The 16866-nt window shown below is 45.9% G+C and overlaps 1 protein-coding gene across 1 annotated transcript in view; it reads left to right on the forward strand.

Moving 5' to 3' along the window:
• The first annotated feature begins 287 nt into the window (after positions 1-287).
• The window catches only part of PARD3B (par-3 family cell polarity regulator beta), a 622948-nt gene continuing 606369 nt past the window's right edge, over positions 288-16866 (forward strand). The window contains exon 1 of the mRNA XM_081200610.1: positions 288-1179. Coding sequence (XP_081056736.1) covers positions 1060-1179 — 120 coding nt within the window. The 5' untranslated portion in view covers positions 288-1059. The remainder of the gene's footprint in view (positions 1180-16866) is intronic.

Here is a 16866-nt window from a genome sequence, read left to right on the forward strand (position 1 = left end):
CGGGAGGAAGCAAAGCACGCGCGCAAACCTTGCGCACCCCGCACGACCGAGAGCCGTGCCTTCCCTTCCCGGGGTGCCTGGGCGCTGAGCCGCGAGGAGTCGGGTGGAGAGACCCGGGCAGGGCGCGCGGGAAGGGGCGGGAGTCAGGGCGCCCAGGCAGCTGCCCCACAGAGAAGGGGCGGGCGGCGGGAAGGAGAAAAGGAAGGAAGGAAGCAAGCAAGCAAGGAAACAAACTCCCCCCCCCCGCCGTTCCCAAGCTGCCCTCCCTCCGAGACCGAGGTGCCTCTTTCCAAGGCTCGGCCTGCGCTTCTTCCCCTGGGGCGCACAGACGCTTCCAATCTCTCCCTTCCGGTTTGGGCCGCCTCCTCCGCCTCTGGGGAAGCAGCCTGTGGGGAAGGCTCGACGGGGTGGGGGAGCCAAGGGCCGCCCTTTCCCCTCGCCCTCGGGGTCGCCGCCGCTGCGCGCCTTCGCCGCTTCCCAACTCCTTCCGAGCCGCCGCTTGCGTCTGAGCGCGCAGGAGACGGAGGCCGCGCGCTCGCCGCCACCGCCACCCTCCTCTCTCTTCCCCCTCCGTGGTGCGTGCAGCTGGCTTCCATAGGGCAGACCCAGTCTGCCTCGGTCCCTCCTTCCCTTACTCTGCCTCTTTCTCTCCCTCTCCATTGGAGAACGCGCGTGTGACCTTTGTTGCCGTTGCGCTTTGCCTCAGCCTTCAGGGCTGCTTGGCCTGCCTCCATCTCCCGGGCCTGTTTCTCTCCCTCCAGCAGTTCTGGCCCTCTTTCCTTCTCTCTCTCTTTTTCTCCCCCTTCCTCAAACACCTGCTGCTGCTCAGAGGAGCTTTTAGTTTTTCTCCCCCCACCCACCCCATTGCCCCCAAACAGTGAGGCTTAGGATCTGTTTTAAGAGTTGGAAAGTGAATGTTATTTTGCTGGCTTTACTGGCAAGGCTGCCCACACCTCTCTCCTCCCTGCCCTCCCCCCCAATCATTTCCTTTTGAAACCCCTCGTTTTTTTAAAAACAACAACAACAACAGGCCTCTAAATAGGTTTTTATTTGGATGAGATGAAAGTGACGGTTTGCTTTGGCAAGACAGGGATTGTGGTTCCCTGTAAAGATGGACAGATCCCGGTTAGAGACTTAACACAGCAGGCTCTCCAGAGATACCTGAGAACCAAAGAAAAGGTAAGGAACGTTCTTTACCTGTAACAAGGCAAGGCAAAGTTGCCTCCTGTGGCTTCTGCCTGCAAAGTGATTGCATGCATCCTTCTGCTGCATGCGTGCATATTTTGAGACAGAAGCGCATTGCCAGTTGCTTGAATGGCCTTTTCATGTAGATGGTAGACTGCTGTCAAAAATGACACCACAGCATAAGATGAGCGATGGGATTGTGATGTTCCATGCCAATTTCCCTTCATCAATGTTGCTTATAAACATATTGTCTGGTTTCCTTTAAGGGAAAAAAAACCCCGTTGTGTTTTATGTGTGGCTGATGTGTTTATAAAGGCAAAACGTTAGTTGCAAATAGCAATGCCAAACTTTTATTTAATTTATTTATTAGATTTATATCGCACCATCATAAGATCTCCCTGGGAGCTGATAGGTTGTCCAGCCAATAGCAGCTCTTGGGTACAAGGAAGACAAGAGGGTGCAAATAATACTCAGAACAGCACTGCCAAATATGTTTGCATGAATTGTTACAATCGGAAGGTTAGACGTACGGCTCTATTTTGTTTACCGCTTCAACGGGCCTTTATTCTAATTTAAGTGTCCTGGGTTTTGCAGTGCTGCTAACTTCCATGTTAACTTAGCTATTTTTCTTCTTCATTTCTGAGCTACTGACCACAGGCGACTAAAGATTCCTAAACTGAAGGGCCATAGACTTGTTAAAGTCTGCATCACTGGACTTGTTTGTCACTTTCTAGCATTCGTTATGATTTTGCCAAGCTGATGGCCAGCAAAACCAACCTCCTTGTGATGAATGACCTTCACCCAGTCTGTAGCATCTAACAGCAATTGCTATGTAGGTCCATCTCCATCCATCTCATTCTGAGTTCTCGCGCTGCCCCACATACCTGGCAACTGCTGGAGGAGAAATGGTGAAGTCGCCAAAAATGGGATGGCTGAGCTCCATGTGCCTTTTAATGTTGTAGGCTGGGCAGAGAGCATTCAGCTGTGGAAAGGTGCTTTGAGTCCACCTTGCAACTGGAGAACATGCTCTGTCCCTATGTTGTTTTTCTCTTGTTCTTCATGCAAGACTGACTGGCATAGCTGCTGCCTCTGGTTCCTTCTTCTGAAGATCCCAGTATGTTGGATGGTGTGAAAGTGGGTGGGTCAGAGGTAAGCCTCTGTTGTGTCTTGACTCTGTATTTCTTGTAGGAGATGGGTTGGGAATGTGTGGCCCACCAGAGGGTGTTGGACTTGGTATCAGCCCCAACCACCATAGCCAATGACTGGAGTTGTATCATCTAGACAGCTGCTGGTTCCTTGCTCCAGGATGATCTTCAAATTCTGCTCTCATTCTTAAACAGATAGTTTCATGTTCCACCTGAGTTACTGCTTGTGAACCTTTTCTATTTTTAAAGTATCTCTTTTGTTCATGGCATGTCTTACACCAAAAGGGATACATTACTATAGGGGAAACAAAATAAAAAAAATCCTTCCAGTAGCACCTTAGAGACCAACTAAATTTGTTACTGGTATGAGCTTTCGTGTGCATGCACACTTCTTCAGATACCAAACTACAGTGGTACCTCGGGATGCAAATGGGATCCGTTCCGGAGCCCTGTTCGCATCCTGAAGCGAACGTAACCTGCATCTGCGCGTGCACAGGTCACGTTTTGGCACTTCTGCGCATGTGCGTGACGTCATTTTGACGGTCTGTGCATGCGCGCGCAGCGAAACCCGGAAGTAACGCGCTCCGTTACCTCCGGGTCGCCGTGGAGCGCATCCCAAATTTGCCTAACCCGAAGCATATTCATCCTGAGGTATGACTGTACAGGGGTCAGCAAACTTTTTCAGCAGGAGCCGGTCCACTGTCCCTCAGACCTTGTGGGGGGCCAGACTATGTTTTGAAAAAATCATAATGAATTCCTATGCCCCACAAATAACCCAGAGATGCATTTTAAATAAAAGCACACTTTCCACTCATGTAAAAACACCAGGCAGGCCCCACAAATAACCCAGAGATGCATTTTAAATAAAAGGACACATCCTACTCATGGAAAAACATGCTGATTTCCGGACCGTCCGCGGGCTGGATTTAGAAGCGATTGAGCCGGATCCAGCCCCCAGGCCTTAGTTTGCCTACCTATGCCTTACTACAATGAGTTGCTGGCTCTGATAAATGGAGAACCCTTTTCCTTGTTAGTAGAGCGGCGAACATGTATGTCCATTGTGCGGGAAACCAGGGCTTGATTCCCCAATGGCATGTGTTTCTTACTGGACCAGGACTATAGCTCAATGGTAGAATGCATTCTTTATGAGACATGCCAAATCCAGTGCTTTGCAAGGCTAGATGCAGAATTGTATGTTTTAGGTTGGGGAAATCCATCAGCTCAATGATAGGCAATATCTATGTTGAGAATATAGGGCTAGATATATCAGAAAGCTTTGTATGTTCATCTTATAGCCATACTTAAAGTAGAAGCATCACACTAATTGAAAACAAACCATTGAGTAGCAAAAAAACCAAACCAATAACTTGTACATGAACAGTTCGGAGATTCATGAGGTTTGATGGTTGATTTTGGCCTTCCAACTGGTCTTCCATATGATAATAAAGTTTCCTGTCTTGATTTTTGCCATGAAACAACTGTAAACACAAATCACCCATCCCAGTTCTCTGCCCCCTCCACCATAATGGGTGGTCGCTATTTCAGATTGTTTATTGAGCTGCTAAACATACGTTATACTCTGCTGTGTTAAGTATAGGTATAATAAAGAAGATAAAGCAGTAGGGCATAAAGGGAGTGGTGTATTTGGTAAACAGTGGTGATGGTGTGCATATTTACTTATAGATCAGGGCAGTCCAACTTTTTATATCAAATGGGTACTTCGAAATGGAACCCGCTGGCTGCATACTGCTGTGTTGTGCAGGGGTGCAGAGTCAGGCGAAAATTTGATGCTCCTCTCCAGCCCTCGTTCTGCTTTCCCAAAGCTGGGTAAGTCATGCACTGGGCTTACTTGGGAAGTAAGTACTTTGGTAGTAAGTACCGTATTTTTCGCTCTATAACACGCACCCGACCATAATACGCACATAGTTTTTAGAGGAGGAAAATCCGTAGGCGTGCCACCCATAGGCATTCCCTCCATAACACGCACAGACATTTTCCCTTACTTTCTAGGAGGAAAAAAGTGAGTGTTATGGTGCAAAAAATACGGTACTTACTTTGGGAAGGGACATGGGTGGCGCTGTGGGTTAAACCACAGAGCCTAGGACTTGCCGATCAGAAGGTCAGTGGTTCAAATCCCCACGACAGGGTGAGCTCCCGTTGCTCGGTCCCTGCTCCTGCCAACCTAGCAGTTTGAAAGCACGCCAGAGCAAGTAGATAAATAGGAACCGCTCCGGCGGGAAGGTAAATGGCTTTTCCGTGCGATGCTCTGGTTCGCAAGAAGCGGCTTAGTCATGCTGGCCACATGACCCGGAAGCTGTACGCCGGCTCCCTCGGCTAATAAAACGAGATGAGTGCCGCAACCCCAGAGTCAGTCACGACTGGACCTAATGGCCAGGGGTCCCTTTACCTTACTTACTTTGGGAAGTAACTACTTACTTTGGGAAGGTGTTGCGAAGCTCTGGCAGAGCCCTAGAGCAGGCTTCCTCAACCTCGGCCCTCCAGATGTTTTGAGACTACAATTCCCATCATCCCCGACCACTGGTCCTGCTAGCTAGGGATCATGGGAGTTGTAGGTCAAAAACATCTGGAGGGCCGAGCTTGAGGAAGCCTGCCCTAGAGCACAACTACATCCTGGGAAGGATGCGGGAGGACTCTAGGACCCTGTCAGATGTTTCTGAGGGCCCCGAAGAAAGGCCTTGGAGAGGGCCACATGTGGTCATTGGACCACCCTACCTTAGATGCCCCTCAGAGACCTTGGTTCTCAAATCAATGTGTGTTTGGGCCAGTGTGGTCTTTTCCAAGCTTCTACAAATGCTTGATCAGTGCTTTCTTCCTTCTCCTTTAAAAACAAGCACATGCTGATGATGTAAATCAGGTACTCTGCAAGTGTTTCATTTTTATTGCTCTGTTAACACCATAAACCCTAGACACCTGTGTGCCGTGTGATTGATTTAGAAGAGAGCTGATTACAGACACATTTCCCTTCTTGGTAATGCGGCTTCACAAGCTGAGTATTCTTTCATCCACAAGATGCAACATCAGTGTAGGTGGTTGAGAAAGAGCCCTAGGAAACACTTCTAAGTTTTTTCTTCTTCCGTTGACAAGGAAATACCTTGTATTTTATGCTGATTACAATGCATTACAATTTGTGCGCCAGCTATGAATTATTTGCGTATGAAACAATGTATTGTAATCACTGTGCCTATGTTCTGAGTTCCGAAAGATATACCATAATCTCTTTCAGAACTTACCTTAGAGTTCCAGCTTTGGTGATGTGTTTAAAGTTTTGCATGAACCACCTATGAAAGAAATAGGGGGCTTGGAATAGGGGCCCGTGGTAAATGTAACTCTGTGATAAAAGTCCAGGAAATTACCGTATTTCTTGCTCTATAAGACTCACTTTTCCCCTCCTAAAAAGTAAGGGGGAATGTGTGTGCGTCTTATGGAGCGAATGCAGGCTGCGCAGCTATCCCAGAAGCCAGAACTGCAGGAGCAATCGCTGCTTTCACTGCGCAGCGATCCCTCTTGTTGTTCTGGCTTCTGAGATTCAGAATATATTTTTTCTTGTTTTCCTCCTCCAAAAACTAGGTGCATTTTATGGTCTGGTGTGTCTTATAAAGTGAAAAGTACGGTAATTCTAGAGCAGGCATGTCCAACAGATCGATCGTGATCCACCACTGGTTGATTGCAGGGTGTTCCTGGTCAATCGTGGTCAATCTTTGGACCCTTAAAAATCTCTCTCCCCCCCCAAACCCCCACCGCACTCTGGCTCCTTACAAAAAGCTCAACAACTCTGGTCCATTCTCCAAAGACAATGGGTAGATCACTGTCTGTTTTTTTTTATATATACTGTGAGTAGATCGCTGTCTCTTGGGAGTTGGATGTGCCTGTTCTGGAAGAGTGGTGGGGACCTACAGCCCTTCAGATGTCTTGGGCTATAGCATCCATCAGGATGGCATCTCGATTGTCGTACTGATTGCAAATATGTGTATCCACTTCACAAGAATCTGGGATGCAGTCTGAGTTATGTGTGGGAAGTTCCATTCAATTAAATGTTCCTCTTAAGCAATGCTTTCAGGGGAGGAAAGATGAAGATTCAGCTTCTCCTGTCTTTGATAAATGTTTGAGTTATTAGTGTATAGCATCCAACGTGCCTGGTTATTTATCTAAGCCTAAATTGTCACCGTTAATTACGATGGTAAAACAAACAGTCAAACTTCCTCGTAAGTTTGTTTCGCAAGGGAGCAAGAAGTTAGGGAATCCAAAACAAACATTCCAGAGACCTGAAAAATTCAGGTCAAACTTCTTGCGAGAGATTCTCAAAAAAACCTGCATTGTTCGCTAAATACAGATGGGACATTCTCTTGTATTATCCATATGGAGACAAATTCTGAAACAGAAAAAACAATATTAAAATGAAGCCTCTTGTCAGGTAAAAGGAGGCATAGGAGAGTGAATAGTTACTACTAGTTAGGAGCCATAATCCCAGCTAGGAGTTTTTGAATGGTGAGCCAGATGTGCATACAGTGGTACCTCGGGTTACATACGCTTCAGGTTACAGACTCCACTAACCCAGAAATAGTACCTCGGGTTAAGAACTTTGCTTCAGGATGAGAATAGAAATCGTGCTGTGGTGGCGCGGCAGCAGCAGGAGGCCCCATTAGCTAAAGTGGTGCTTCAGGTTAAGAACAGTTTCAGGTTAAGAACGGACCTCCAGAATGAATTAAGTACTTAACCCGAGATACCACTATACTAAATTGAAATGGGTGAATTGATAGTTTGAACTCTTGGTGTGTACGAATGTATACACCAAGCTGTATCTAGCTAGGAAAGGACCATTTGCAAGTAAAAACTATATGGGCAGTGTTGTGCTATTGCTATCTGTAGAGACAAATATTAGGTCATTCAGAGGCGCAATGCTCAGTAGCAGCCTTCCTTGCATAGTCAAGATATGGTCTGCAAGCCAAAGTGTTGTGTGCGCTGATCTGTTCACCTTCATGGTCTTGACCTTCCTGAATCTCTCAGGGCCCTTTGGACTGGCACCCACAAGGGAGTTCTGGAAGTTAATATTATGTCCTTCTTTAAATGATTTATAGCAGGGAAATAAATAATAATAATAATAATTTTATTATTTATACCCTGCCCATCTGGCTAGGTTTCCCCAACCACTCTGGGCAGCCTACAGCACATACAAAATGGCAAAACATTAGACATTAAAAATTTCCCGAAACAGGGTTGCCTCCTTCAGGTGTCTTCTAAAAGTCAGATACCCCGTTCAGGACCAGGGAGTTCGCCACACCTGCCTGCCCCCTGTCCCCAAAAAACAGTAGGAAAGGAAAAAGCATTAAAAGGTCATTGGATGGGCAACATTTTTGAAGACGTTGCTTTACTGAAATTGTTTATAAAAGCCAAAGTAGTAGTATTATTTTTAATTGGGGACTGTAGGATAAACAACACATACTCTGAATTATGTATGTGAACAAATCATACAGTTATTTATAGAAGTCTTGTTTAAGCTTCTGTTATCTCCTCGCCGCCTACTTCTTTATGCTTGTATAATGTATATTTTTGCATAGTATTTATGTGACTATGAAATATTACTGCAACCAAGCAGAAGTGCTTTCCTCTAGCACATACAGTGGTGCCTCGCAAGATGAAAAGAATCCGTTCTGCGATTCTCTTCGTCTAGCGGTTTTCTCGTCTTGCGAAGCAAGCCCATTGACGGATTAGCGGATTAGCGCTATTAGCGGCTTTTAGCAGCTTATCTGCTGATTGGATCAGCTGATAAGCGGCTTAGCGGCTTAGAAAAAGGGGGGGGGAGGGAAAAAACCCAGCAGGAACTCGCAAGACATTGTCATCTTGCGAAGCAAGCCCATAGGAAATTCGTTTTGCGAAGCACCTCCAAAACGGAAAACTCTTTCGTCTAGCGAGTTTTCCGTCTTGCAAGGCATTCGTCTTGCGGGGCACCACTGTATTGTGCTGGCATGCACATGGATGGTACGTTTGATTTGGATCCCAGCCAATAACTTGTTTTCACAAACTGCATGGTGAGGTGGGCTGGAGAAGACTTTGCTCCTACTGCCCACACCTCCCTTACGTAGGCTTCCTCCATGCTTGTGAGAGACCAAAACAGAAGACAAAACAAATCTGCCATTATCTCTTCTCAAGTGATAGTCACAATTTGGAAACATAATGCTGCCAAACCTGGAGAAGGCTGGTTATATTTAGCCAGTCTTTCCAGACTTTGTCAAAACAGAGTGCTTTTGTAAGACTGATAGCCTTGTTTCTAACAGGGTTATTTTTTTTAAAAAAAACAACATTGCTGAAAAGTGAAGTTTTCTCATCACTGCCCTGCAATAATTCCAGTCTCAAAAGAGCATCTGCAATGCTGGTGCTTTATGAAGTTCTTTATGCACAGATGTATGTACATGACGGTGTAATAGCTCAGTTGTTGGAGCATGGAGACTCTTAATCTCAGGGTCAGGGCCATCTTAAGTATATCCTGCGCCGTGGTGCAAAGATCCCTCCGGTGCCCCACCCCCCGTTTCCCAGAGTTGTCAACCTTTTCCCAAGCCTCTGCGGGGATCGCTCTCTTCCAACCACAGACCCTAGGGCTTGCCGATCAGAAGGTCGGCGGTTCGAATCCCCGTGACAGAGTGAGCTCCCGTTGCTCGGTCCCTGCTCCTGCCAACCTAGCAGTTCGAAAGCACATCAAAGTGCAAGTAGATAAATAGGAACCGCTCCGGCGGGAAGGTAAACGGCGTTTCCGTGCGCTGCTCTGGTTTCGCCAGAAGCGGCTTAGTCATGCTGGCCACATGACCCAGAAGCTGTATGTCGGTTCCCTCGGCCAATAAAGCGAGATGAGCGCCACAACCCCAGAGTCTGCCACGACTGGACTTAGCGGTCAGGGGTCCCTTTACTTTTACCTTACAGTCCCCTAAACGAAAGACTTAGTTGCCATTTTTGGGCCAGATGCCTCAAAAGTCAAATTTGTAATATGTCTTTTGGGTTCCTGAAATTCATTCCGATTGTGCAGATGAAATATAGCTGATAGAATTCTACAGGATGTGTAGCTCGTGTGTGAAAGCAGTCAAGATCCAAGAATCGTCACACATGCACCTCTAGATCAGTGTTTTTCAACCTTTTTTGGGCAAAAGCACACTTGTTTCATGAAAAAAATCACGAGGCACACCACCATTAGAAAATGTTAAAAAATTTAACTCTGTGCCTATATTGACTATATATAAAATTACCGGGCTGCTGACCTCCTCACCTCACACTGCACCTGCAGCCTGGTCTGGATCCGGATGCGGTCTCTCTGCAGTGCCGATTCCTGCCGATTCCTGGTCTCCGTCCGTCTCCTCCTGCTCCGGTCCTCCTGGTGACTCGAGTCGCGACGTCTTCTTCTCTCCGCTGCTGCACACACTGTGCTCGGGCGGGAAGGAAGTCAGAAGATGATGTCCTACTGTGATAGGTCCAGGCTGGAGTCTGGACAAATCACAGCCCGGACATCAGAAAAGTGGAGGGTGTCCCCCTGAGGAGCACCAATCGGCGCCCCTGCTGGCTGAGGGTGGGGTCAAAAACCCTACCCCACCCATACCCAGGACACAGTCCGGCGCCCACCTAGTGGGCGAAAAATTGACATTATTTTTTAAAATCTTTCAAATTTTTCCCACGGCACACCAGGCAACATATCGCGGCACACTAGTGTGCCGTGGAACAGTGGTTGAAAAACACTGCTCTAGATGGTGGAGATGTCAGGTGCCATCCTGACACCTGGACATCTTACTTTCCACACGCTTGGTTGATTATCGAAAGTTGTTGATAACGGATAATTACCGTATTTTTCGCTCTATAGGGAGCACTTTTTCCCCTCCAAAAATTAAGGGGAAATGTGTGTGTGTCCTATGGAGTGAATGCAGGCTCCTTGGCTTCAGCGATAGCAACACAAAGCCTCCAAAGCGCAGAGGGAGCGCTCCCTCCACGCTCCTGAGGCTTTGGGTTGCCTTCACTGAAGCCTGGAGAGCGAGAGGGGTCAGTGCGCAGCGACCCCTCTCACTCTCCAGGCTTCCAAGGTTGCCGCCTGAAGCCTCCAGAGGCTTCAGGTGAACGCACCTTGACCGCACAGAATGCACCTTGTTTTAGAGGGGGAGAACAAGAAAAAAACATCTCCCCCTCTCTGCGCAGCGCCCCTTCAGCAAAGCGGCAGGAGAAATGGAAGGGGCTCCCCCTCTAAACAAGGTGCGTCCTATGGTCGGGTGCGTCCTATAGAGCAAAAAATACAGTAACAAAAAAGTTCACTCACAAGGATGTAAACTGGTGTGGTGCTACACATCAACCCTGTGGGGACTGTATCTTTCCTGTGACTAAAAAAAATGTTTTCTTCAGAGCCCTTATCTCTAGTAGTCTGATCTCAAAACTATCAGAAATCCTGTATTCATGGTTTGGTGTTTTGTTGTTTTTTTTTAAAAAAAGAAATTAGAGTTTCTCTACAACCTGTAATCCAATTAGAGAAACGTCACACACCCAGCAGAGTTAATGCTGCGTGAATGTAGTTTGTAACTGATTTTGTAAGCGTTTAAAAGAAAATAAGATGATTAGCAGTAGTTAACATGGATTTTTTTTCAAAAACAAATGCCAAAACAACCTAGTTTTCTTTTCTTTTCTTTTCTTTTTGGCAGAGTAACTTTTTCCCAGTGGGAATACAAATCAGTTAACTGTTACCAACCAGCAGAAGTAAGCAGGTTGTGCCTGACTCCCACCTAGGTGTAACCCTGAGGTGTGGCCCTTTAATTACGTATAAAGAAGTAGGAACTGCAACTGTTCAGTGATATTTTCTGCTTAGAGGGCTTCTGGGTGTTTTCATTTGCGTCTTGGGATTTCCCATGGGGATCAATTAAGAATTTACCGTATTTTTCGCTCTATAAGACGCACCAGGCCATAAGATGCACCTAGTTTTTGGGGGAGGAAAACAATAAAAAAACTATTCTGAATCTCAGAAGCCAGAACAGCAAGAGAGATCGCTGCGCAGTGAATGCAGCAATCCCTCTTGCTGTTCTGGCTTCTGGGATAGCTGCACAGCTTGCATTTGCTCCATAAGACGCACACACATTTCCCTTTCCTTTTTAGGAGGGAAAAAGTGAGTCTTATAGAGCAAAAAGTATGGTAGTCTCAAGAATTTAGTCCTTGTAAGAGACAAAACTTGCTGCTGGTATTTGAAGAGAAGGAATAACTGTGCATCAGGACTAGTTCAATAAAGGAGGAGGAGTAGGAGTTTGGATTTGATATCCCACCTTTCACTCCCCTTAAGGAGTCTCAAAGCAGCTCACATTCTCCTTTCCCTTCCTCCCCCACAACAAACACTCTGTGAGGTGAGTGGGGCTGAGAGGCTTCAGAGAACGGTGACTGGCCCAAGGTCACTCAGCAGCTGCAGGTGGAGGAGCGGAGACGCGAACCCGGTTCCCCAGATTACTAGACTACCGCTCTTAACCACTACACCACACTGGCTTTTGCTTCTAATGGTGTCATTTCCTATTCTGGGCCTCCGATAGATTGATGGATAATGCAAATATCTTTACAGGTGACTCCCCACTTACACAGGTGTTACTTCCCGGCGCCCTGTGCGCATGAGTGAAATGCACATAAGCGGGGAGCACCCCTGAGAATTTGCATGGCCCATGAAGATACTCTCCCCACAGCTGGAGGTTTAGAAGGGCTTTGCTTTGGCTGCTCAGTTTCCCCGCCGAACAGCTGATGCACAGGTTAGTGTGGCAGCAGTAACTGCTTTTCCCCACGCCACCTGTTAGGCAGGGAGGCTGAGCAGCCAAAACAAAGCCCTGCTGTCCCTCTGGTCTCTTCGGCACCCTCTTTGGACTCTGGGAGGGTCTCTCTTCAAGCCAGAAGGACTTTCCAGCTCTCTCCTGCTGCTTCCGTTTTCCCAGTGCCACATGTGTGCATGGTTGCACACCAGTCGATCACGTGGAAGAGGGGAGTTGCCTGTACTTGACTTTGTTGTTCTCTGTTGTTTAGTCGTTAAGTCGTGTCCGTCTCTCTGTGACTCCATGGACCAGAGCGTGCCAGGCACTCCTGTCTTCCACTGCCTCCCACAGTTTGGTCAAACTCATGCTGGTACCTTTGAGAACACTGTCCAACCATCTCGTCCTCCGCCGTCCCCTTCTCCTTGTGCCCTTCATCTTTCCCAACATCAGGGTCTTTTCCAGGGAGTCTTCCCTTCTCATGAGGTGGCCAAAGTATTGGAGTCTCAGCTTCAGGATCTGTCCTTCCAGTGAGCACTCAGGGCTGATTTCCTTCAGAATGGATAGGTTTGATCTTCTTGCAGTCCATGGGACTCTCAAGAGTCTCCTCCAGCACCATAATTCAATAGCATCAATTATTCGGCGATCAGCCTTCGTTATGGTCCAGCTCTCACTTCCAGCTCTCACTTCCATACATCACTAGTACTTGACTTAGTTGCCTCTAAATCTGCTTCCACGCTGGCTTGCAGACTGAACCCTGAGGAAGGTAAGGGAAAAAACACAGGTAAAGTTAGATTAGCACAAAAAGTTAATTAATGAGACAGGTGAGATGGTGTGGCTTGGCAGTGTCTGAAACTCCCATTGTTCTATGCACATTTTGCAGTAGGGGATTTCATGAACGCAAGCAGTTTCTGAGCTCTGGGCACAGTACTGCACCAAAGATTTCGGATTAAAACTGAAGAGTGGAAGGAAAGGAGGACCATTTTCTGCCTCCCCACTTCCAGCTACTCTCTGAAGACTGGAGAAAAGACCCTCTTAAGAATATTAGGGGGGTGGGTAGGAGAAGGACTAGACCGTGTGAAAAATGAACGTAATATTTTAGCTGCAGTTCATTCATTTTTCAGCTTTGTATTCTTCGTTATTAAAAAAAGTGTGCCTGGACATTCTGTTGTTGCGGCCATAACCTTGGTTTAAGGTGCCATTTAGCTCCTAACTTTCATATCTCAGTTTCTAAAACCTGAGCCGTATAATTCTAACCTATTTTATGTATGAACCCTGCCTAGCGGCATAGCTATGTTTGGTTACTGCCAGCAAGCTATAATCTGAAGCCATGGTTTGGTGTAGGCTTATGAATCTTGGCTTGCCATTATGTTTGAATCCTGCGCCCTTTCTGGTTTGTCTTCCCTGTTTCCACTCTGCCAGTGCTCACCAAGCTACAAAGGTGTTAGACGAGAACAACTGGAAGCAAATAGAGGCTCTGGGGAAACAAGCCATGGTTTGTTTCAAAATCTGCGGGACAAATTTTGGCTAACTTGTGGTTATTAAATGCCCCATGGCTTATCATAATGTGTGAACCAGGGACTGAATTTGGAGAAACTGAACAGTAGATAAAGGACTTGGATAGTTAGATCATTTTGCTGTAAAGAAGAAGTGAACTAGACTAAATGAGAATATTTCTGAAAATAAGCATACAGTGGTACCTCGGGTTACGTACACTTCAGGTTACAGACTCTGCTAACCCAGAAATAGTGCTTCAGGTTAAGAACTTTGCTTCAGGATGAGAACAGAAATTGTCCTCCGGCGGCGCGGCAGCAGCAGGAGGCCCCATTAGATAAAGTGGTGCTTCAGGTTAAGAACAGTTTCAGGTTAAGTACGGACCTCCAGAATGAATTAAGTACTTAACCCGAGGTACCACTGTACTGCAACTGACTTCCCCTGACCATTTCCGTTGTTGACCAAAGGAATGGATGGAGGTGACTGTCCTATTCCTGCTGCCTTTGGGGTGTGGAGGTTAAATCACCAAATGAGATGTATATTCTATGATACCCACATGTCTTCTGCAATATCACCCTCTTTCCCAGTTTGAGCAGAGCCACTTATATGGGGTCTTTCAATAAACGAGAGGTGAGGAAGATGTCAGGAGTCAGGACACACAAGATGTTAATTCTGTGCTCAATTCTGGGTTAGTTTTCTGGTTACTTTGACCTCCGTTTGGCCTTGGACATTGTTTCCCCACGATTAAGCATTTCTTTTTAAGAAGCAAAACATAGCTGCTAAACCAGTGTGGTATATTGTATTTGTTAAGAGAGGAAGGCGAAATTAATTCTTGTAACAACCAGGGGTTGGTCTATAGTGATTTCCTTCAGTTGTGTTTCCATGCTTGGATGAAGACAGTTATTTCTAATTTTCCCAGTGAGTAGGATTATCTGTGTTCTTGTAGCATGAGAAACTGTAGGCGGAGTTTTCAGATGCAACTTATTCAGACATGTTCAAGATTATACTGTCTCATACCCAACTAAATATTAATTTATCCTTTATGGATCAGAGTTCATTAACAACCCTCTAATTTGCCCTTGCATCAATATGTTTTCTTGAATAGAAAATCTTAATTAAGCTGTACAGCATTAAAGTTCGTTCACCATGACAAGCATATTAATAAGCTCAAGTATCACTTCTTGCAACAGCTCCTCGTGCTTTTGTGGGAGTTGCTGGTGATTGCTTGCCAGGTTAAGGAGAGAACCCTTTTCACAGTATGAATTTTATTATTTACTTTTTATTGTATGTGTGAATTGCCCCATAGCAAACTTCTCCAGGCAATGAACAATTAAAACAGTTATAAAATAGTAAAATCCAACAAAATACTAGCCATTAATCGGCACAACAACAACTATCAAAGCACAACTACCGGTGATAACGTGAAAAGTAAAATAAATTCTGTTGTAATCCTAAAATGACAGAATCGTAAAACATCCTTTCAGAGCTAAAGCAACATGGTAGTCATGAAATGCAGGGTTTAAGATGTTAATGCAGTTCTAAGCCAGCTTGGAGAATGGTGTTAAATAAAATAAAAAAGGTATTTGCCAGATGCTGAAAAGAGAATAATGTCAGTTTTAGGCAGACTTCTCAGGGGAAGGCATCCTATGACTGAGGGCATCACTGATGTTCCCTCTTTCTGTCTCAGATTGAGGGGCCATCCAAAGGTGGGAGGCTCAGCTGATGATTTTCAGTATACCTGAAGGAGTGTCTCCACCCCCATCGTTCAGCCCGGACACTGAGGTCCGGCGCCGAGGGCCTTCTGGCGGTTCCCTCACTGCAAGAAGCCAAGTTATGGGGAACCAGGCAGAGGGCCTTCTCGGTAGTGGCACCCGCCCTGTGGAACGCCCTCCCACCAGATGTCAAAGAGAACAACAACTACCAGACTTTTAGAAGACATCTGAAGGGAAGCTTTTAATGTTTGATGGATTACTGTATTTTAATATTTTGTTGGAAGCCACCCAAAGTGGCTGGGGAAGCCCAGCCAGATGGGTGGGGTATAAATAATAAATTATTATTATTTTGGAGCCCAGAGATGTGTTTTTGTGTAGGGAAAGGGTCAATCCTTTAAGTACCCCAAGTCCTAAGTGGTGCAGGACCTAATGTTGAAGCCATCGTTTTGGAGTGAACCTAGACATGGACCCAGCCAATGGAGGGAATAAAGCACTGGTGTAATGTGTTCAAGTAGAAATTTTGCTGCTGCATTCTTCACAAATTGTAGTTATGGATGGTCTTTAAAGGCATATTCAACACATTGCAGTCATTTGGGGGGGGGGCGTTTACCAGTGCATGGATTGCTGAGACGGTGATATCACTGTCAAGGAAAAGTCATAGTTGGCATACGAGTCAGAGCTGAGAAAAGTCTATAGAGACTATAGTCCCATAAATTAAAGACTTTGTCCCATAATATTGAATGAGAAAGACGTATGGCTATATCCCCCCCCCCCCCAAAAAAAAAATAGAATTATACCGCAAAATGATCTCATGCATTTCAAACCCAGAATTCCGCATATGTTATTTGGTAAACCACAGTGATTTCCTTGGTTTACTTTGGTGGCATACACCCCCACCCCCCTCTTAATAACTACTTTGGTTTCCCCTAATTCTTGCTGACATGGATGTCAGTGTTTTGACTTCTGCTGAGATCCTTCGTTGCTCTAGTCATCTGCAAAAGTGTTTTGTCTCTGGCAGAGCTATCCTGCTTATTTGCTTGAGGGTAAAAACTTACTCTCTCTTACTTGTTGAGAGAACCTTTTCCCCTTGTTTTTTCAGTGTAAAATTGGCCCAGGAGGCTTCTACACCTTGTAGATAGGACATCACTGGCATAGTAGATCCTATGCTGTTTGGTTGCAGTGCCCTGAATTGTGGCATTGCTAATGATGAGATCCATTATCCTGTGCGCTCTGCTGTGCTGGCCCAATGGCTCATAAGGTAAATGCGCTCTTCTCTGTGGGTTTAAACTCGGTCTTATTTCTTTCTGTACAAAGTGCATCATCCAGAAATCAGCTTTGATCTAAAGTTTCCCCAGGGATAGGAAGAGTGGCTAAGGAATATTCATGTTGAGTGACAACAATAATTACTGGAAGAACCATTTAAAAAATGCCATGCATTGATTGCATTATTCCTGTGCGCCAGCGGGAATATGTTACAAAATAGCTGGCAGAATTACTATTATTACTCCCAGTTTTGTAAAATGCTAAAGCCATCTGTGTGTGTGTGTGTGTGTGTGTGTGTGTGTGTGTAATATA

Source organism: Podarcis bocagei, assembly GCF_964188305.1.
Source record: "Podarcis bocagei genome assembly, chromosome: 1".
NCBI lineage: Eukaryota > Metazoa > Chordata > Lepidosauria > Squamata > Lacertidae > Podarcis > Podarcis bocagei.